The sequence below is a fragment of the Pipistrellus kuhlii genome, unplaced genomic scaffold, assembly GCF_014108245.1.
Source record: "Pipistrellus kuhlii isolate mPipKuh1 unplaced genomic scaffold, mPipKuh1.p scaffold_m20_p_10, whole genome shotgun sequence".
NCBI classification, from domain to species: Eukaryota; Metazoa; Chordata; class Mammalia; order Chiroptera; family Vespertilionidae; genus Pipistrellus; species Pipistrellus kuhlii.
The window spans coordinates 16,384,105-16,407,164 of record NW_023425405.1 but is presented as its reverse complement, the minus strand read 5'-3'; the positions used below and the strand labels follow the sequence as shown (position 1 = coordinate 16,407,164).

At 38.2% G+C, this 23,060-nt stretch overlaps 1 protein-coding gene across 8 annotated transcripts in view; it reads left to right on the top strand.

Annotated features, from left to right (window-relative positions):
* Window positions 1–22,700, top strand: part of CNOT4 (CCR4-NOT transcription complex subunit 4) — a 125,881-nt gene extending 103,181 nt beyond the window's left edge. For 5 of the 8 annotated variants that reach the window (XM_045577058.1, XM_045577046.1, XM_045577037.1 and 2 more), the window contains 2 exons: window positions 20,412–20,624; window positions 21,312–22,700. In XM_045577058.1, coding sequence (XP_045433014.1) covers window positions 20,412–20,624; window positions 21,312–21,610 — 512 coding nt within the window. In that variant the 3' untranslated portion in view covers window positions 21,611–22,700. The remainder of the gene's footprint in view (window positions 1–20,411; window positions 20,625–21,311) is intronic. The other 3 variants (XM_036427792.2, XM_036427785.2, XM_045577064.1) reach the window with 1 other exon arrangement.
* Window positions 22,701–23,060: the final 360 nt, after the last annotated feature.

Below are 23,060 nucleotides of genomic sequence, written 5' to 3'. Positions count from 1 at the left end.
AAAGGTCCCAGGTTCGATTCCAGTCAAGGGCATGTACCTTGGTTGCAGAACATCCCCAGTAAGGGGTGTGTAGGAGGCAGCTGATGGATGTTTCTCTCTCATCAATGTTTCTGACTCTCTATCTCTCTCTCTCTTCCTCTCTGTGAAAAATCAATAAAATATATTTTAGAAAATAAATAAAATAAAATGTTTAGTGAACTAATCAGACACAAAAATAAAAGTAGGAGTTAGAAGTTATGAGCTTGTTCAAGGACAGGCTTTGTAAATCTGGGCTCTTATTTTGAAGGATAGCTGAAATTTAGTTGATGAAGGAGGGGAAATACAGTAAAGGGAATAGATTGAACAAAGAATTAGAGATAGCCATTAGCGTGGTCTGTAGGGTTTAGAAGGGAAGGACAGTGAGGAGGAGATGGACTGGTGTGAGGTATACAGGTCATAGAGAGAAAGGTGAGGCAAGCGTGCATAAACCTAGAACGCTAGGAAGAGTTTAGTCTTAATGTGATTGTGGTCAATGGTAGAGAAGGGTAGTTTCTTTGGTAAAGATGTAACTTGATTGTAGCATTTTAAGATTGATTTGGTAAAATCTTTGCTTGAAATTAAGACCAGTTAGCAGTTCATTGCTGGCTAATATGGCCTGGACTATAACAGTAATAGAAAGTGAGAAGAAATTATGAGTTAGAAGTCAGAAAGAACCTAAGAAAAAACCTTTTGGTTTGGTTTGGTCTCTAATGAACTTTAGAAGTGCAGCTTTAATAAAAAGGTTCAGATAAAAACCAGATCTCTAGGATTCATGAGGAAATGTCAAGGATATAGATACAACAGTCATTGAGAACTTAACACATTTGACAACAATGGGGAAGAGACAAACAAGATGCTAATTAGATGTGTGGTAGATCTTAGAAGGTGTTGCTTGAAGATAAGTGAGATACCTAAGCATTTAAAGGCAGACCATATAGAACCAATTGAGAGGAAAAGATGGACAGTGATGAAGAGAAGATTAGCTGATCCAATAAGGTGCAGATTTCTATAGGCACTTTGGAGGAAGTAAGCCTCTAAGATGAGGTGAGGTTGTGGGTTTAACTTTATTGAGGTGTGATATATCTTCCTCTGTTATTTGTAAGAACAATCAGAAAATTTAGGAAAGAGAATAGAATGTAAGATTAGAGAAAATAGGAATAGTAAAGGGACTCATATCAGTAATTATTGAATGCATGTTGTGTGAGAATGGGAGCAAAAGAGTGAAGTTGGGATCCTTTAAAGAAAGATTAAATTAATCTGTGAGAATAAGCCTAGAAGGGCCTTGGAAATAAATGAAGAATTGCTGAGTAAAGATAAAGACCAAATTTAAAAATTTGAGTCTAAATATGTATGATTTTGTATTCTGCTTTAGCACAAAGATTCAGGAGAGGACAATGCATATATTAAGAGTTTGGTGTGAAGGTGAAGTCCATTTTTGAAATACTAATCTTGTCAAGGAGATTGCACTGAGGCAAGAAAGATACAGTGATGTCAATATGTTGAAGAGAATTTAGTGATTTTAGGTTTCATAGGGAAAAGAGCAGGTATAGTCCTGTTAAGAGGATGTCAGATTAGGAGATTGTGATTAGTGAGATATCCACTCTGCTGAATGATAAATGAGAACAAAGAAAGGATGGCAGATATATTAACTTTAGGGCTAGAGTTTGGAAAGAAGTCTAGCTTTCAGAATCCCCATGATCTTTACCTGCTTTCTCTCCGGTCCTTTCTTAAGAGTAGGAAGTTAGACTATATGAAAGAATTGTTGAAAGTATGGTATTGCCTGGGGAATCCTGGATCTGGTTTCCTGTAAGTTGATCATGCAAAGCAAAACTTTGCACAGTGGAATAAATAATCCTTTCTCAAAGTACAATAGGAGGATGTGGGAGCAGAATGAAGGGGGAGGCTGGGGAAAAAGCCAGAGATGAGATTGGACAGGTGGAGGTAAGCCCAGTGAGTGTGAGGGATTGGTAGACAGACATGTTACATATGATGTGAAGCAGCGGTCGCCAACCTTTCTAGGATGGTCCATGGACCACCGGTTGGCAACTGCTGATGTGAAGGACTGAGACCGAGGAAGTAGGTATGGCACATTAGTTTGGTAGCCCATATTATAGGTATGAACTGGTTTCTGCCAGGCTCACATACAAACTGGAAAAAAACAAGCTTTCCTTCTACATTAGGGAAAGTATCTCTTCTCAGTTGGATTAGGTCATTCTGCTTCATTTATATAACAAGTTGGAATTAAAAGCAGTAGATTGGTGAAGAGTAGAGAAGAGAGAAATTAAGAATTTTCTCATAACTGATTATAAAAACATTGTAATAGGTTTCCCAAAAAGAGAATGTGCCCTGTGAGTAGATGCATACCTGCAAGTTGTTAATCTACTTTTGGTCCTTATATTTTATATTCTTAGATGTACCTTTAGGAAAAACTGCTGCAGATGTAGTGGAATAGGCAAGGAGATAAAGAGATATAGAACACATTTTTCCTCCTTTCTTAATAGCAAATATGCCTAATTTGGAAGCACCCTTAATTTTCTGATACTAAAAAATTTAAACTATTTAAACTCCCTGGACTTATTTCATATTTGTCAACTGAGATGTCAGATATGACATTTAAAAATGGTAATGCTTCAAAGTATAAGTCATTGTTCAAGAATACTATGTTTGTGAAACCATGCTGTTAGAGCAAGAAGCTTCCTTACTGCTCTACGATTTGCTGCCAACAGTATTATATTGTTGGGCATGCTAACCTACAGCTTCTTTAATCGGGAGCTTTCCGAAAGAACTGCTCTTGAGAATTCAGGATTCATTAAGGAGAATGAAACTTTGTTCCAAAGAGTTTTAGAGTTTTCTCCCTCGAGTTATACGGAAATCTGGTTTATAATTATTGGGTTCCTAGGAGTGAGGGCAAGCCAGTGAAGAAATGTAAGATACATTAAGGTGTAATATTTGCCTTTCAGCGTACTGGATTAAACACCGAGTACTCAAATTGTGGATCAAGCAACTTTTATACCCCACTCTCCTAAAAAGGAAGTGTGTCAGGCTGGGGAAGCGGGGAGGCCAAGAGACCTTAAGATACTTCCTTTCCTGAGTGGGTAAATAGTTTGAAAAGCCATTTCAATAATTTTGAAATGACAATAATGGTCTTTCTGTCTTCATGACATTTGATTAGTGTTATGTAAGAAAAGGTTTGCTTAGCAAAGTTAAAGTGTAAGCCTAGCGTTGTAGGAGTGGTTGAGTCTGGGTTATATGTAGTAATTTTCGATTAAATCCTCCACTTGGTGGGTGTAGCAGAGGAAAAAGTGTCAGGCCATCTTTGTGGCTTTTCATGTATTTATTTCTGCTGTATTCTGATTAAATTATAATCAAGATAATGCTATATTTATATCCTGTCTTTAAGTAATTTTTGAAAGAAATAAAGACCCTATTTAAATGCAATAAGGTTATAATACTGGTGTCACCTTACCCCTGGTCATGCTTTTTCTGAATAAATATTTTCATAGCTTTTTCTCATCAAATTTCACTCTCACTACTAAGAATAGTCATATCACACTCTTTGGGAAACGCAAAGGAAAGATTAATAAGGAAAAAAATTGTGTTTAGAATCATGAAATTGCATAGTGTATAACATAATTTTCAATAATCCTCCTTTGAAAAACCAAGTAATTATAATAAACAAGGCTCAGAATGATTGTAACTTGTCCATAATCACATTCCAATAACAATGTAAAGTTCTTTTGGCCTTAACCATCTGAATTTGCTTTCATATGTGTAACTCAAGGAGAAAAAATACTTCCAACAGAACATATCCCTTCTCTAAACTTTGTTGTGTCTTACAGTTGGATTATTATAGTAGTTCTTGCAGGTCAAGGGCTTTCAACTGTGAGTATCAGTGTAAGTAGTGAATTGTAGGCTTTCAAAGTGTCCTTCTGTTGGCAACTATTATCACAGATCCTGTAAGTTGTCAAAACAGCCTTGTGTGAAATGAGGCCCAGTGATTTTGGAGTGACTTTAGTGGGTGGCAAATGTAACCTTGCAGTACTCTTAATGTAGTCTTAAAATAATTAGCAATGTCAGAACTAAAAAAGAAAAATGGGTGGAATTAAATTTACCCAGTACTTTTCTACAGTGCCAAAGAGTGTTTAAAGACTAAAATTCATGACCATAGCTTGGTGACATCTCTAATAATAAAAATGCTTATATTAATGGCACCAGGACGTGCTGTACCCACACTAAAGGTGTGATCTCAGATTCATCTTTGAAGAGCTTCTATATGCTACACCATGTAAAATGATAGCATATTTGCCGATTTTCTTTAATTAAGAAAGTCATTTTCAGCATAATGAAACAAAGGGAAAGCTCCACAAGGATTTTAAAGATTCTATCATCACCATGTCCAAGAAGAAATGCAAGAAAGCCGACTGCCATCAACTTTTATAGCCTAGTGCTGTTACCTAATATGGCGAGATCTTATCCCAAGGACTGGACTAGTATTTATGCTCTGTCAACAGTCTTGCATACTGAAGTCATGTGTCGACGAGCAGAACTTAGTGACCTGGAACATTAATGGGATGCTTTTAAACATTTTCATTTTTACATGTTGACATTTGCAAGAAGCCTGACACCCTGAAACTGTTTGTTTTCTTTATTATTGTACATCTACAAATATAGTATCCAGCTACAGGTAAAGGAGGTCCTGGGTTATGAATTCAACTAAGTAAGAAGGTTTCTTACTGGCTTTAAGCTGAGTGTTGGGCTACATATTTTGTTCCACTTGTGTTTTTTTTAGATGATAATGGGTTACTGTTATATGCTCTATCCCCTCACCTCCCATTTAGGCTAAGATTTGGTAGCAAGTATGTTTCTTTTTACTCCTAAACTGTTAACATTCACTGTTGACTAATGGTAGTCTTCCCTAGTCCCAGATAGGTATAAGCATACCTTGCTTGAATTTTAGTGTAGTTAATGTTGCTAGGTGTAAACTTAGCAACTTCACCTGTATTTTAAATGGTAAGTGACTAGAATAAAGCCTGTTACCAAAATAATCAAAGATCTTATACAGTCTAAATAAATACGCACAACCATGCAGCCTTTGTTTTATAACATGCTTTCAGGTTTTTATTCTTGACCACCCTGAGTCTTATTCTGTGTGCTCACCTCTCTATCCAGCTTTATTTTTCCCCTTTGAACAAAGAAGAAATGGTTTCTTTCTCTACATAACTTACCACAATTAAAAGGAGTGGTCTTGACTAGATATTTTTCATAGATTTTTTTTTAAATCCTCACCTGAGGCTATCTATGTTTATTGAATTTTTAGAGAGAGAGAGGAAGAGAGAAAAAGAAACATCAATTAGTTGCCTCCTGTATGCTCTCCAACCAAAGATCAAACCCACAACCCTTTGTGCCCTGACTAGGAACCAAACCTGCAACTCTTTTGGTGTATGGGACAACGCTCCAACTTAGCCACCCAGCCAGGCTCAACTAGACCTTATGGTATACCACCTCTATGATTTCCTGACAGGCCCAAATTTCCCTTTTCAAAGGAGAAAACTCTGTCCCTATCAGGTGGCTTAGTCTCTCTGATCAGTTATCTTCCCAGTAACCAGTTTACTACCTTTTAACTATTTCCAGACTGGCTTTTATTTTAAATGATCTTATTATTTTCTCTCCTTTTTAAAAAAAATCAAAACAACAGAAACCATAGGCTGGGTTTTAGAGTAGACTGAGTAACAACCATGTACTGTTAAATGTCAAATTGATAAGATTTTTGATACTGTAAAACTATCATTCACTTTCCTCACCTTCTAACTTACTCTAGCTCTTTGAAAAATCACTTAATACTTCTAGCAATATGACTAAAATTTCATGTTTTACAAATATGTGTAATTTTTTAATACAAATTTTTTCACAAAAATGTTCTAGTTCAATACTAAGCTCTGGGATATAATGCACTAATAATTGTAGTTCCTAATTTATATTTGAAAATGTATTCATCTGGCCCCAGCCAGCTTGACTCAATGGATAGAGCATCGGTGGACAGACTACAGGGTTTCAGGTTCAATTCTTCCCAAGGGCATATGCCTGGGTTGTGGGCTCGATCCCCAGTAAGAGGATGCAGGAGACAGCCCGATCCATGATTCTGTCATCATTGATGTTTCTATCTATCCCTCTCCCTTCCTCTCTGAAATCAATAAATATATATATTTTTAAATGTATTCATCTGACCTTCCGTCTTTTCTTCCTGCACAGTAAAATTCAATACTGATTGAGACTTGATTCTGTTAAAAATCTTTTTCAAGTTCAACTGTACTAAATCATAGAACAAATAAATGTAAATGATTTTTAAACTGAGGCTCCTGGTAGACTGGTGGTGAACATGTAAGTGTTTGAGTTCATCAGGGTCTTGAAAGGATAAATTCTTACTAAAATTCTTTTTTTTTTTAATATATTTTATTGATTTTGTACAGAATGGAAGGGAGAGAGATAGAGAGTTAGAAACATCGATGAGAGAGTCATCAATCAGCTGCCTCTTGCACACCCCCTACTGGGGAAATACCCGCAACCAAGGTTCATGCCCTTGACCGGAATCGAACCTGGGACCTTTAGTCCAAGCCGACGCTCTATCCATTGAGCCAAACTGGTTTTGGCGAATTCTTATTAAAATTCTTAAAATCAAGACATCAATTGAAAGTTGGAAGCAAAAAATTTTTATTTTGCCTAGTATCTGAATAAATTGTGGGGAGGAGAAAAAGTAGTCTTTTTTTAATTATACATAGATAAAATAGTTAAATTTCAAATCATAAATGCTTGTTTTTGAAAGTTAAATCTACACGAAACAGTCTCAAAACTAACAGCTATCTCTTGGTTTGGGTAAATAGTACAGTGAAAAAGAACTCTTAAAGATACATGGTTGGTCTGTTAAGTTGGAAAAGTTCCTCACCATGACTATACCCATATCTATTTCATTTGGTTTAGTATAAAATAATGAGGAAGTTACTTCATTTCTTGAAATAATTTTTTTCTGAAATTAATAAAACAAATTATTGTTTTAATGCCTCAAAAGATACTTTATAAAAATGAAGCTCATAGCTGGATTATGAAGAATTTGTCAATTAAAATAATGTTTTAGAGCATGGATAATTTTAGTCTTCTTTTGGGAGGATTTTATGATTTTGATAGGAGTTATCTTTCAGAAAAAGTTAAGACTAAGTGATCTTCACTGTTGAAATAAAAGTGAGATGTGTGATCAAATGGAATAAAAAACTGGGTTTGCTGTTTTTAATGACTTTGAGAAAATTCGCCGGGACCAGTTTGGCTCAGTGGATAGAGCGTCGGCCTGCGGACTGAAAGGTCCCAGGTTCAATTCCTGGCAAGGGCATGTACCTTGGTTGCGGGCACATCCCCGGAGGAGGGTGTGCAAGAGGCAGCTGATTGATGATTCTCTCTCATCGATGTTTCTAACTCTCAATCCCCCTCTCTTCCTCTCTGTGAAAAATCAATAAAATATATTATAAAAAAAAAAAAAAAGAAAGAAAATTTGGGAAATTGTGAACATCAAAAACCTTTGGAATTTCACTAGACACATAAGCACAGAGGATTTGATGCATAGGCAGAAAAATACTTAAGTCTGAATGCAAGCCTAAAGAGGAACTTACCCCCATAAAACTATTTTATTGGCCCTAAATAATCAAAAGCTATCACTGACTTGTTCAAAATGGCCAACTTTCAGTGATCCACTAAAGAAATACAAAAGCAAAGCAGAACAGCATGACTTTTAGGATATTGCTGTAGAATATAATGGCATCAGGCTCCAGAGAAAAATGATAGAGTAGATATTCAGTAAATGTTTGTGGAATGAACACTAATGGTTGCGAAAATGATATTAGTGTCTGATTGCTTCTGGAGGCCTGGATCTGCTTTGTGTTACATCTGGACTTTTAGAAAAGTAATCAGATTCATTTGGACATGAGTTATAACTTACATTATGGCATTCAGTGTGAGGATTCCCCTCACTACTCCATGACCATTCCTTTTATTCTGTCTTCATTAACTCTGAACTCTGGAAACCTCAAGAAAACGCTTGACTTTTCCTTATTTCCCCAAGACCAGCCCAACCCTTGCCCCACACAAAATTTTAAAAAAATTTACCTACTAACAGTTTTCTTAACCTCAGTTTCTCATTTACGATACAAACTCTCTCATATATACATATATGTGTGTATATGTTTATATGGGGAAAATAATACAAGAATAAACTCACATACAACTGCAAAACCACTTTTCCCACACCCCATAAATCTATCTGTATACACTTGTGTACAAATAGATAATAGACATAGACCCACAATTCAGAAAATCTCTATAAAATACCTTTTCTTTCAGAACTCTTTATGGGTAGTAATGAGCTGTTTTGGGAGCTTAATACTTCACTAAGTAGGGCTAGTTTGTTTGTTTTTTTCTTAATTACAATCTACTTCTATATTATTTTGTATTACTTTTTGGTGTATAGCATAGTGATTAAATAATCATACATTACAAAGTATTTCTCCTGATATTCCAGTACCCACCTGGCACCATGGACAGTTATTACAATATTATTTTAATATATATGTTTATTGATTTCAGAGAGGAAGGGAGTGGGAGAGAGAGATAGAAACACCAATGATGAGAGAATCATTGATTGGCGGCATCCTGCACGCCCTCTATTGGAGATCGAGCCTGCAACCTGGGCCTGCACTCTTGACCAGAATCAAACCCGGGACCCTTCAGTCTACAAACCAACCCTCTGTCCATTGAGCCAAACCGGTTAAGGCACAATATTATTGATTATATTCCCTATGTTGTATTTTACATCCCCAGGACTATTTTGTACCAATCCGTACTTATAGGGCAGTTCTTTAGGGCAACTTGTAATTGTTAAAGAGTTTTTTTTCTCTTGTTTAAAACAACCTTTTTTTCCATTTATACTTCTGGTTAAATATGTGAACACAGTTCCAACTTGTCTAGCAACTTCTGGATGTAGATGAAACATTCTTAGTTCTTTCAACCATTAGACACTTAACATGGTTTCTAGTTCTCTTTGTAGTTCAGTTCTCTACACATATTTTCACTTGATCATGAATACCTTTCATAAAATATGAAGCTCACAATCCAGATGTGATCAGATAATAAATAGATCCACTTTTTAAGGAAAATCATTATTACTAACATATATTCTTTTCAATTTACAGATCTATAAAAATATTTTGTGGGGTAGGTACTATCCCCATTTTGTAAGTGAGAAACAGAGGCCCCTGATGTTTATCATTTGTGATTTGTCCAATGTCTAACAAAGGCTAATTTAGACATTGTACATCTATTTATATGGTCCTAACATTAACTTTTTAAAATTTCCATTACCCACTTATATTAAATATTATAAGCCTATTAAGGTCCTACAGGTTAGACCTTTTTCATACACATGACTAGTTGGATTCTTCCATCCTGTGCTTTCATAATGCATTTTTTAAAATCTGAATGTGTATCTTAATTTCTGTGTTTGGGTTCGGTGTAGTTAATGGTGTGTCCTGTTTGTATATCATCATCTTACAAATTTGTCTTATGAAAGAACTATGTCATTATAAATGACACTAATGATAATTAAAAACATGGAGTCAAAAGATATGCCAAGCAGTAGCTCAGAAACTTTTAGGTTGATATTGTATGCAAATCTATTTAAACACTGCTGTTATCCATGCTATCTTATCCCAAAGGTTACCATCAGAAAACTTAACAGAAACTACTGAATTCAAGATATATTTGTGACATCCTAGGAAATTTACCTCCAAAATAAATTACTTTGATAAGATTGGTTCTCCATGGAAATGCATTTTGGCTTTCATTGATCACTCTGTTCTTTTGCTTTATGGAACTTACATGTCAGTGGGATGGGAATGGAGCTAGCTGCAAAGTCTTTGGGCTTGGGCATGCAACAGAAAGGGAGAGGAAATGGACCCTGGGATATAGAAGGAGGACATTTCCAGTGGGAAACAATTATCAGTAGAACCTGTCTCCATGACTACTTATTCCACTTCTGTGTATATCCGTTAGAAGGGAACTGTGGTTCTAGCCAGAAGGCTACCTATTTCCCATGAAAAATGCCTCCAAATACAAGCCATAGAGCAGTGCTTGCTTAAACCTATTATTTCATTACTAATTTTTAAAGGAATCATCCAGCTCCTAATCTGCTTCAGAATTCCCCAAGAACTAATTACAAGCATGCAGCTTCTAGAGTCTGCCATTCCCTCCTTTTCTGGCACTTCTCAACAATGGTTTTGTGATCATATCTGAAGAATTAATTAATACCTTGGGGTAGAATTCACTTTGTACCTAGAGAGTTTAATCTCATTTCAATTGAGATTTTTTTTTAAAGCATTCTGTATCTCTACTGACAGTTCTCTTCTGTACATTGCTTAATCAGTCCTTTCTGGTTTGAGGATTGTGTGCTCTTTTATAAAGAAGATGGAGGGAAGCAAAATGAAGATGGAACCAAATAGCTGGGTCTTCTCTCGGGGCTTAGCATTGTGATATCAGGCTGAGTGTTGACTTTCCCTAATTTTCTGCTACTCAAATTTAGCTTTTTCTTGCCTTCAGCATTTTCCACAAGCTTCAGTCATTATGGATTCTGATTTTAATCCTCAAGGATTATGATACTCTTATACAGGTAGGTTATATACCTCCATCCATCTTCTCTAAGCTTTTCAAACCTAATCCCATGAGGTTCTCCTTTATGTTTCTCCCCAGCTTGTTTTCTTTACTAGAGTTACTGCAGAGCCAGACTGTCATATTTTAGCATTTTCTGTGCTCTGAAGCACTGCTCTAACCGTAGGGCCACCCTGGCCCATTCCTTTTTTTGACCATTTTTGGAAAGCTATCTTAAAAAAAAAAAAAAAAAAAACACTTAGAAGCATATGTTAATGGCTATTTATTTAGAAAACATAAATACCTCTTTAGGTTCTGCTCAGGAATTGTTCACTATATACAAAGAGAATTAAACCAAGGCCCCTTTCCTGGACGAGCTCACAGTCTAGACAAAAAAAATAATATGTTGCCCTGGATAGGTGGCTCGGCTGGTTGGAGCATCGTCACATGAACCAAAAGGTTTGGTTTTGATCCCCATTTCAGGCACTTCGGGAGGCAACAGAGTGATCTATCTATCTTTCTTTTCTTTCTTTTTTCTTTTCTTTCTTTTCTTTCTTTCTCTCTTTCTCTTTCTCTTTCTCTCTTCCTCCATCCCTCCCTCTCCCTCCCTCCCTCTCTCTCTCTCCTTTCTTTTTCTTTCCCTCCCTATATCCCTCCCTCCCTCACCCCCACTCTCCCTCCTTTTCTCTCCCTTCCTCTCTCTCTCCCTTCCCCCCAACCCCTCTTCCTTAACATGTAAATACCGTGTTTCCCCAAAAATAAGACATCCTCCAAAAATAAGGCCTAGCGCAACTTTGGGAGAAAAAATTAATATAAGACATTGTCTTATTTTGGGGGAAACAGGTTAGGTGATTGCTATTCACTGTGGTAATTTTAAAAATTGCCAGCATTTTTGAAAAGCCAGACTTAATAACTTTTTGAATAGCCAGACTTAATAACTCAAATCTAATTATTAAGTCTGCTTCTGTAAATCCTAAAATTATCTCATATACTTTTAGGGCTTCTGTTTACAATAGGCAACCAGATCCTTATTGGTCACAAGCCTAGAGTAAAAGTTTCCTCCTTGGGAAAGTTAGGTGGTTAGGAAGTTAATTTTCCAGGTTTATCCTGTCCTAGCAGGTTTAGGCCTGGGATGCCGGGTGGGTTGGCACCCTTCGTGTGTCTGCAGTTCTGTGATTTGATTTGGTGAAGTCTCACCCTGGTGCCCTGTGTGTCCCCTCCTGGACAGCCAGCTCCCAGTCGTCCTGGAGGTGCTCAGCAGCCTGTGCTCATAGGCAGTGCTCAGTTTTGTGCTCACTCAAATGCCTTCCATGCTTCCACCTTCAGATTGTATACGTTCCCATCCTTGAGCTCTGTTGCTTGTATATTCTGTCTGGTTCCGGTTCCATCTTATCCACATTACAGTGCTTTTAAGAATATGTTTATCTTTTCATTAAATTTTAAGTTTACTCCCGGCCAGTGTGGCTCAGTGGTTGAGTGTTGTTGACCTATGAACCAGGAAGTTGCAGTTCAATTCCCACCCGGGGCACATGTCCTGGTTGCAGGCTTGATCGCCAGTGTGGGACGCACAGGAGGCAGCCCATCAATGATGCCCTCTCATCGATATTTCTATCTCTCTGTTCCTCTCCCTTCCTCTCTGAAATCAATAAAAAATATTTTTAAATAAATTTTTAAAGTTTCCCTTTTCCTCATTCTTTATACAGCTTTTTAGAGGGACATTTTTTATAAGTCTCCCCCTCCCTTTTTTAAAAAATAGATTCTGCTTCCTTAGATCCTTCATAAACAAACATATAGATGTTTTCCTGGTTCCCAGTAGTTGATCTGGTTCTCCCTCCCAAACATAATTTTGGATCCCTGTAAGAACATTCTAGAAAAGCATACCATGTGCAAAACACATCTACTTATATTTTGAAATGTTCCTATTAAATTTTGTGATTAGCATCTTCTGCTGCCCTCTTTTCTGTGTGGAATGACCGTCCCCTCTTCCATTTCAGCTTCTCTTCCTCTGGCTTCTCCATTCACCATTTATCCTGCATAGAAAGTGGCAGAACTGTTCCCCTTTTCTTTATGCCCCTTCTTACCAGAGTAGCATTTATCATCACGTACTGTGATTATACATGTCTGTCCTCCCCTCCTCTGGGAGACCTGCCAGCACAAGGACTGGCTGGTAATGTGCTTGGTGCTGAGAAGAAAAGCTTTGGAGTCAGACTGGGTTTAGTTACTGGCTTGGACACTTTTAAACTGTATAACTTGGGGCAAATTCTTTAAACTACCAGAGCCACTTGGTCTCCTCATTTGTAAAATGAAGCTGATACTTGGCTTATGGGATTGTGGGTAGTAAAGTAATGCAGTTCATTAAGTGCATGGTGAGTCGATGAACAGTGTCTAGAGTAGAAAAATGATAGCATATAGTTAGTAGACCTACTTATCCTGTATACATAATATTAGAATATCTTTTTTAGCCCAGCTGGTGTGGCTCAGTGGTTGAGCATCGACCTATGAACTAGGAAGTCAGGGCACATGCCTCGTTGCAGGCTCAATCCCCAGTGTGGGGTGTGTCAGAGGCAGCTAGTAAATGATTCTCTCTCATCATTGATGTTTCTGTCTCTCTTTCCCTCTTCCTTCCTGTCTGAAATCAATAATATATATATATATATATATATATATATATATATAGAGAGAGAGAGAGAGAGAGAGAGAGAGAGAGAGAGAGAGACAGAGAGACAGAGAGAGACAGAGACAGAGAGACAGAGAGAGAATATATAGAATGTTCCTACAGGGATCCAAAGTTCTGTTTGGGGGGGAGAACCAGATCAACTACTGTCTGAAATCAATATATATACATACACACACACTTTAAAGTAGGGGTGTCGAACTCAATCAGAGAAGGGGCCAAAATCTAAAATCCAGCCTAAATCACGGGCTGAATGGTTTACTGAACAGTCATAAACTGTCATTGTGATGGAAATGCAGCGGAGTGCAGTGATGACAGCGCGGTGCGGGCCACATTGCAAGGCCTGGCGGGACGGATTTGGCCCGCGGGCCTTGTGTTTGACACATGTGCTTTAAAGGATAACTTTAAAAAAAACCAAACACTTAAATAATCTTGGTGTGTTAGATTTTTAAAATTGTATTGCTTGTGTTTTGACATCTCAGGCATTTTGAAAAACATACTTCTTAGTTCTTCTCCTTCAGTTTACATGCAGAGAAGCTTTTTGGTTCCTAAAATTTAACTGGATGATGCTTTCAAAAACATTTGCATCTTTTTGGAGACACCCCTATTTGATTCATAGCATCATAGAGATATGAGTTAAACAGGCTTTTCGGGCAAAGTGATTTTCCAGCTCTTCAAAATTGGACCTTTGCTTCAGCAGAGCTAGATGTCTTGGAGCACGTCAGTCTCGGAGATGCCGGGCAGCATGCTGAGGAATGTACACGCGTCTCCGAGCAGAGCTGCCAGCTGCGAGGGAGAAGAGATGAGTCTGAGCAGCGTAAACTGTACGACTGTAGCTGTCACAGCACAGTTAGCTGCCACATTAGTGTGGTTCAGGATCTGAGTGGAAGAGAACAAACTTAGACTTTTGGAAGATTGAGTAAAAATTCGTTGAAGAGATTGGAAAAGCATTCTAGACAAGGAAAAAGGCAGAAAGTAGAGAGTCTAGAAAGTACAGATCATATGTAGCTGATCTGTGTATATCTTTTCTGTTTATATATTTTCTGCTTCCTTCTAGTGAGAATAAATTTTACTCTTTATTACTTTGTTCAGTTCTTCTGTTCTCAGAACTTTCTTTTATTTGAGTTCTAAGAATTTTTCACTTAGCATAATAATCACTATTTTCAGATCTGTTAAATTCTTAAGCAAATTTGCTCTGCACTACTGGTCTACTTGCTTTATAATAAACATAATCCTAGAAATTTGAGTGTCAACTCTGTTTAAGTAGAATAAAAATTTTTTCATAAACAATCTGATTTTATAAGCCTGTTTTAAAGAATTCATTCACATAGTAGTCATTCCCCCTGCAAATATTTTAGTTAAACTGATTTTTTTTGTGTACAACATGTCTGTGTCATAAAGACTTTCTTTTAAGTTCTCTGATAGAAGTTTTGTGTGCTCAATAAAGTTTAGTTTGACATGTAGGACAAGTGTAATTTGTCTATATTTGAGTTGCTAGAGATACGTTGTTAAAGTTTGAGAAAGTAGCTTATGCTTTCTTAAAATCATTTACTGGTGGAGATGTACTCCAGCCCAAAATTGACAGGAAATAGTATATAGCAGGAGGAGGTGAGGGTGTGTGTTAGAGAAGGGCACAGTGGCTGACCCAGGCTGCGTCCTGGAGCCTTCTGAAAATGCAACCACTATGCCTCCTCGTAAGTAGTTGAACTAGTCTAGTTTTGGATAAAAATACCGAAGGTAGTTTCAACTTGTGGATTTTTCAGGCGTAGGGAGTCTATGTAGTAACTAAACCATTCCATGAATGAATGATGGCTACTGTTCTTCACCCACCAGCACATTCTCATGGGAGTGCCTCAGTGGCCTCTCTTTTTACTAAAGTTTTTAGTGTTCATTAAAAATGTACAGCCCTAGACGTTTCCTCAGATGCTTTTTCAGATTGTAATAGTTGAACTTTTCTAGTACTTGGGTTGTCACGCTGTTAAGACGTTAAGCTCCGTGAGAACAGGATCCATGGTTCAAGTGCTTTGTCCTTGCGTACTTTTAGGAAATAGTTGCTTTGACTTTATCTTGGCAGCCTTAACTCATACATGTTATAATAAGTTTTGTTGTTGCTAAAAACTAGATTTGTCCTCTTGGTGTGTGACGACCAAGTTGTTATAGACTTACCATAGTTTTTTCTTTAATAAAAGGTGTGCTAAGCCGGGTACACTGAAAGTATACTGACACTTCTCACACACTGGAATGGGAGAGTGTGGTATGTAGCACCTTGAAAGTACTTTAAGTTCTCTGCAGAAAGATAAAACTGCAAACATCTGGACCCGCTCTCCTGCCCTCAGGTGATTTAGAACCAAAACCAGTGCGTTGTTGTACATATTTGGAAATGATCATTAAAATTAGTTTTTGACGTCATAAAACATTTAAACATATTAGTAATCCTTTTAAAATATACAATCCTTCCCTAATGTATTATACTATGAATAATTAATTTAAAAATGAAACCACTCATTTTAATATAAAGTATGCCTAGTAGCTTGATTTTCGTCAAGTTGCTTGGTCTTCTAGTCTTTCTTGTGGAAAGTTTCAAGTGCTTCCTCATATCTTATTTGTCTTTGCAATACTTTGGTGATAAGAAGCCTTATTAAATAGACTGACTACACCGTACTTCCGTGGGTGCTGGGTGTTACCCCTTCCAGGGAGGAGACCATTGTGCCTTGGCTTTTTGGAAGTTTACTATCTGTTTAAGTAGATGGTGTTTGAGCACTAGAGAAAAATTGTTAGCCATTGATCAGATAATAAATGGGCTTCACATTACTTTCCCTTCTCTTTATCTTTCTGAGAGAGTCAGGCAGATGTTATTTCTACTTAGGAAGAAAGGTCCTCACACATTAGCAGAATGACTTACATGCCCAAAGTTATATTAATAATTCGTGTGGAGTGGCTTCATACAATACCTCTGCAGTTTTCAGCCCAGAGTTTCTCCATTAAACCCACTGACTTGTATATATTGAATTGTACCCCATTGTGAAGTCCTGCACAAATAATGGGAAATGAAGTTGCCTCAAGTTGAGTCTAGTGGTCAAAGTCCTGGTACTATTTGAAAGAGGAATTGTATTTGATGGGATTACTTAGAGCCCCAGAAACAAAGGAATCTTTCTTTGTGTCAGCAGTTCTCAAACAGTAACGATTTTCCCCCCAGGAGTCACTGGCAGTCTGCGGACACATTGGGTGTTGTCAAAGCTAGGGTATGGATGTGGGTGTGTGTGCATGTTCCTGTGTGCTACTGGCATCTAGTGGGTAGAGACCAGGAATGCTACTAAACATCCTACAATGCCTAGAACAATCCCTACAACAAAGAGTTAATTATATAGTCCAAAATGTCAGTAGTGCTGTGGTTGATAAATCCTGATGCTTGTGTTTAAAGGAATGGAATTAACTGAAGTCCTAGAAGCTAAAATGAACTTGGGTCAGAGGCAGGGAGCAGGTAAAGAAGGTGATTTTAAGTGCATTGGTCCGACAGGAACTATTTTGATGGTGTTAAGAGTTGATTTGCTTTCTCTCGCCCTTTGTGTCAAAACTTGGCACAGCAATAGTGGAGGAAACAGTAAAGAAACTTCTTTTTCTTCTTCTGAAGTACTTGGAACAGGGTCCTATTCCCAGAGCTGGACATGTCAGTCCCTTTCCCAAGTCACTTGCAGCTTCTCTGTGAACCACACACCCATGCTGTAGGCCTCCAAGCAGTCTAGGGCATGTGACTATTTTTTGGCAAGATTATACAAGTGATAAGCTGGCTAATTTATTTCCCAAAGTCTTATCATCATAATTCACCTGAGAGGATCTAAGTTTCTCACTATTCCTATATCATGTGCCATATGTGATTTTTTTTTTTCATATGTGATTTTTTTTTCTGACTGACATACTCCTGCTTGGTTTTATTAACAGCAGAGAAACAATGATCTTTTTTTAAAAAAAAATAGACTTGAAATTTTAGAGCAGTTTTAAGTTCACAACAAAATTGAGAGGAAATTTACAGTTCCCAAATATTCCCTGCCCACAAACAAATGCCTTTTACTTCATTGCAATACTAACTTTCAAGTAAAGTTTATATAAGTGCAGTGTTATTCTGTTAATGCAAAATGAAAGGTTTCTTATCCTTGGTTCCAGTTTTCACTAAATGTGAAGCAAAAGTAAGGAGAAAATACATCTTGGTGAGTTATGGGTATTTTCTTTTTCCCCCACTCAGTGGAAGAGAGAAGCTCAAATCGTCCAGTATAGCTTCTTATTGACTCTGCCTGCCTAGCCAAGGCCACTCATCTTCAAAAATTTCCCACAGTTATACATCCTCTTTCTTTACCAGGGGGAATTTATTTCCCTCCCAGGAAGTTTTCCTAGTTTTCTAAAGTTCAGTTTCTGTATCATTGAAACTCTTAACTTTTTCAATCTGATGATGTGACTGCTTAGAGGTTCAATGTATCATAGCCACCAAGCCTTCCCATAATTGAGGGTATTCTAGGACCTTTTCAGTGTGATCTTATTAGTGTCTCATGCAGTTAGAGCTTAGGGAATACTGATGACCGCGTTGTTGAGTAGAATTTCCCCCAACCCCCTGCGAAGACCAGTTGGTTCTTTCAGCCAAAATATTGCTCTATCCTGTGTATCATGGCTAATGGACATACAACAGTCTGCTGTGTTTCTTTTTGCTTCCTTGAAATTATGGGTTTTATAGGTCCCTGGGTTTTACCCTTAAATAGTTGACCCATTAAAAAGTAAATTAATGGTCTATACAAGAGAGAGAGAGTCGGTGTTATTTAAAACACAATTCAGGTACAGTCTGGATTCAAAGCCTCTCGTGACCTTGGGCAAATTATTCTAAAGTCTGTTCCTTTATCCATTAAATGAAAAGTATTTCATTTATCCATTAAATGAAAAGGACCAAATGAAATAACTGTTATTTCATAAGTTATAAAACACAATGAAAATGTGTAGTAGGATGTAAATAGAAGGGTGAGCTTTAGGAAATGGCATTGATTATGAAATGGCTGTAGGTTGAAGAATTTATTTTCCCTTCTATTGACATCTCTACATGGTGTAGATTGCCTTTCCTTCACCTTAGTAAATTCAGAGATGACTTTCATAGGGTTTGGTTGTAGTTTTTTGTCTTTTTAAAATAAGATTATTCACTTGCTAAAACATATTTGGCATAGATCCGTGATTGGTGCAAAACAAAATTCTGAATTCACCAAATAGCATAGACTAAGCCTATTATCATCATCATCATCATCATCATCATCATCCATGGGAGTTGCTAATCAATTCTGAAGGACCAGAAATAATTTTCTACGCTCTTCTCAAAACCCCCAGATGGTAGTTTGACTTACACTCCTATTTTCAAACAGTTATTCTAAGCAATAGTTTATTTACCCTTTCCCCCAACCACTTAGTTATACTGTTGGATTCTGGATGGTGGTAGATCATTGGGTACAATTTATAAAAAGCCTTTTACATTGACAGTGTCCCAAGTAGACCCAGCGAACTGAAAGACTCCAGGACTGGTGTTTTAAATGATGGGTAGAACTCTCAGAGCAAGGCAGGCAGACTGCTGGAAATTGCTCCATTGGAAAGGTAGCTTAGCCCCTGCCTCTTTGGTCTTTGTGACTAATGGAAAAACACTCTCAAATTCAAAAGCCTAATCAGCCAAAACCGGTTTAGCTCAGTGGTAGAGCGTCGGTCTGCGGACTGAAAGGTCCCGGGTTCGATTCCGGTCAGGGGCATGTACATTGGTTGCGGGCACATCCCCGTTGGGGGGTGTGCAGGAGCCAGCTGGTCTATGTTTCTCTCTCATCAACGTTTCTGGCTCTCTATCTCTCTCCTGTCCTCTCTGTAAAAAAATCATTAAAAATATATTTTTTCTTTTTTTAAAAAAAGCCTAATCATTACTGCCTCTCTGAGACGCATTACCAGTTTTATAATCAGGAAGGACTTAATTACTTTTCCTTTTTCTATTGCCTTATGTTTATTCGTCATAAGATTATTTTTATTCCTTTTAACAGGCTCAGAAATAAGCTCATATATTGAACTTTACAAGCTTCCTTTTTTAATAGAATAGATCAGATCAGTTGGCTAAATGCCTCACTAACAAACTTCAGAGTGAAGCTGGAACTAAATTGTGCTCTGGATTATTGATTTACAAGCGCAGAATGGGAAGCGGCTGTCAGGACAGGAAGCTCCCTCTCCTGATCCTTGAGCAAGTTTTACCTAACGTGTTTCAGGGGCTGTGAGCTCACCAGCAAAATCCTAACTGAGTTTATCTTGCTAGGACAACCTATTTTATATTAAATTAATTTGGGTGGCATTGGTCAGCATGACCATACAGGTTTCAGGTGTGGGTTTCTGTGTTGCAATATCTATCTATTGCACTGTGTGCCCATCACCCAAGTCAAATCTTCTCCCGCCATCATATATTAGGACCCCTTCTCCCACCCCCTTTCCTCTAGCAGCCACCACACTGCTGTTTGTGCTCACGAGTTTCAGTTTTCTATCCCACATATGAGTGAAATCATAGGGTTCTTAGCTTTATCTCACTGACATTTCTTTTAAAATAATATTCTTAAAATCCATCCATGTTGTTGCAAATGGCAATCCTTTCTTAAGGCTGAGTAGTATTCCACTGTATATGTACCACATCTTCTTTATCTATTCTCTATTGCAGGGCACTCTGGTTATTTCCATGTCTTGGCCACCATGAATAATGCTGCCATAAACATAGGGGTGCATAGGTATATCTTTGTGAATACATGTTTTTGAGTTTTTCGGGTATATACCCAGGAGAGGGGTTACTGGGTCATAGTGAAGTTCTGTTCTTAATTTTTTGAGGAATCACCAGATTGCTTTCCATAGTGGCTAGGTCAACCCGTTTTAAATGCTCCATAGAGAAAGAATAATTCTTCTCCCGCTGAACTGCTAAAGAACCACATCTGTTTCTAACGTCAGCTTTTTATTTTTTTTTTTTTTATCTTTCATTTTTTGTTGGTAAATCTCCCAGACAACAGCAGTTCTGTAGAGAGTTTAAATATGAAGGAATGGCAGGACGGGCTCAGGGCACTTCTACCCAACATTAACATCAACTTTGGTGGACTGCCCAATTCCTCCTCCCCCTCCAGCGCCAACCACAGTGCACCAACGTCCAACACTGCCACCACCGACAGCCTGAGTTGGGACAGCCCGGGCAGCTGGACAGACCCAGCCATCATCACAGGTAACTCTCTCGCTCCTTCAGCTCCACTGACCGCCAGCAGTTTGGTTTCTCGCACAGACTAAACTAAAACAAGTCCCTTCACCATCGGCTTCTTTTCACAAAGCCACACGCCTGGTGGCTTGTGTCCTTCTCAGGGGTGCGGTCCCGCTAACTCCGCTGGCCTGGTTGTGCGATAAGGCGTTTGGTGCCTCGGTGGCTTCCTCTGGTGTGAGTAGGTGCTAACCTCTGCAGCGTGTGTGTATGCTTTAGGCCTCCGAGTACAAGAAGGATCTGACTTACCCTCTTAAAGGAACATACTCCACTTTTAAAATAAAGCTCTTTATTATAAGGCTATCTTCTTTATGGATTCCGAATAGAGGAGAAGCACAATTGGGAAATAATGTCATGCAATTTGGGGGACTCGTTTCTGCAGCTCTGCCTCTAACAGTGGGGGACAGTGTGCAGTGGAAGAGGAGGCATGGGTTTCCGTGACAATAAATGATGGTCGATGTGGGTGGAGGATAAGAGGAATGTGAGATCTAAAAAATTTACTTGGAAGGAGTTAAAAATTGTAATTTTTTCCTATTCTGTGTGTGGGGTGTGTGTGAAACTAATCACCTTAAACAGTTTGTTGTTGTTGTTGGATGAATTTCCTATTCTTTCTGCGCAAACTCACCATTTCCCCTCTTTTTTCTTTTCTCTCCTTAGGTATTCCAGCCTCTTCAGGAAACAGTTTAGACTCTCTTCAAGACGACAATCCTCCACACTGGCTAAAGTCCCTCCAGGCCCTCACAGAGATGGACGGCCCCAGCGCCGCCCCGTCACAAGCCCACCACAGCGCCCCCTTCAGCACACAGATCCCCCTGCACAGAGCCAGTTGGAACCCCTACCCCCCTTCAAATCCCTCCAGCTTCCACTCCCCGCCCCCAGGCTTTCAGACAGCCTTCAGACCCCCTAGCAAAACCCCCACAGATTTACTACAGAGCTCAACACTGGACCGCCACTAGGGAAAGAGGAGACACCGTTAGAAAATGCAGGATTTGTCCCACCCTGTTTTCTCCCTCGGCTCACCCACAGCTCCCTTCTCATCTCTTAAGTTCTGAAGAATCCAGTTCCCGATCAATTTTTTTTTTCCTCCCTATCCCCAGATGCAATGCGATCACAGGGTCATGACCACCATCCTTTGTTTTAATTGTAAAAGTTTCTGTTGATCCAGCATTTGAATGACACTGTTGAATGTTTCCTAAAAATGCCTTTCTAAGGAAGAAAAAAAAAAAAAAATCAAAGGGCAGTCTCGATACTTAGAAGATTACTGTTTGTTTCGCATAATAATGACATAATCTGCTTAGCAGAAAATGACGATTAATCAATAGAAAAGGTCAAGTAAATGCACTGTCAACTGCAGACGTTTGAAAACCGGGTTAATGGAAATGAGATTGCTAACCGCGTGAGGGAACGCGTGGTCCTGGCAGCCATCTTGTATTCAGCTTATCACTATTGCAGGGAAAATGCTTTTTAAAATTTTATTTTATTTTGAATTCTTTTGGCAAATTGATGGAATGGACTTGATTGTGTTGTTAAGCAAAAGAATTTATTGGAAGTTGATGGAAAGACAAATTGATCTGTAGTAGTAACTGGCCAGTTGCTAAGAGTTTATAAGGAGGGGAGAAATGATTTTTTTAAGGAGAAGAAAATTTTTGGCTTTATATTTAAAGTAAATTCAAATGTTTTAAAGAAAAAGAGTATTCACAGATTTAATACCTATGTATAACGTAAGAGCTGAAATATAAGTGATTTCTTCAGTCTTTCTCATCTGTCGGAATCTTTTTTTCTTTGACCTTGAATTCACCTGACTAGGGCACTGAGAGCACTGCTCTGGGGACATCTGATCACCACAGGAGCAAACCTCCAACCTCCCTGCCTGCAGCTTTTACTTAACCCTGTAGTTTCTGGACATTTGTGCAGTATTGAAAAGACAGGAGAAAAGAAAACAGAAACCTGGTTATAACCTGACGCTAAAACTAAAACCAAGAAAATGTACCTCTTTCTTCAGAATTAAAACTAAAATCTTAAATAAAACAGAAAACTTGATGATGACCCTTGGGCTGTTCTTGTTTTGTTTTTGTTTTTTGTTTGTTTTCTATTTTATTGCATGTGAGTTTCAAACATTTTGTGATAGCGGTCACCAGATGTTTCCATTGGTTGTACATCTTCAACAATAGGGAGGATGGCCTAGCAGAAGAAAGTAGGGGGGGAATCGTTTTATTGTCAGTCTTTGCCATTTTTGAAGTTCAGTTCACCTTACACTCCAGAAGTCCTTTTCCAGGGGCTTCCTGTAGACATAACCCCCTTTTGCTATTGTATATGCAGACCAAACCATCCCTCTTATTCCAGGAAGGAGCAGGTGGGCTATCGATGTGCATAGAGGTTGGTTGTCTTGGGGAGACCTGGCAGGGG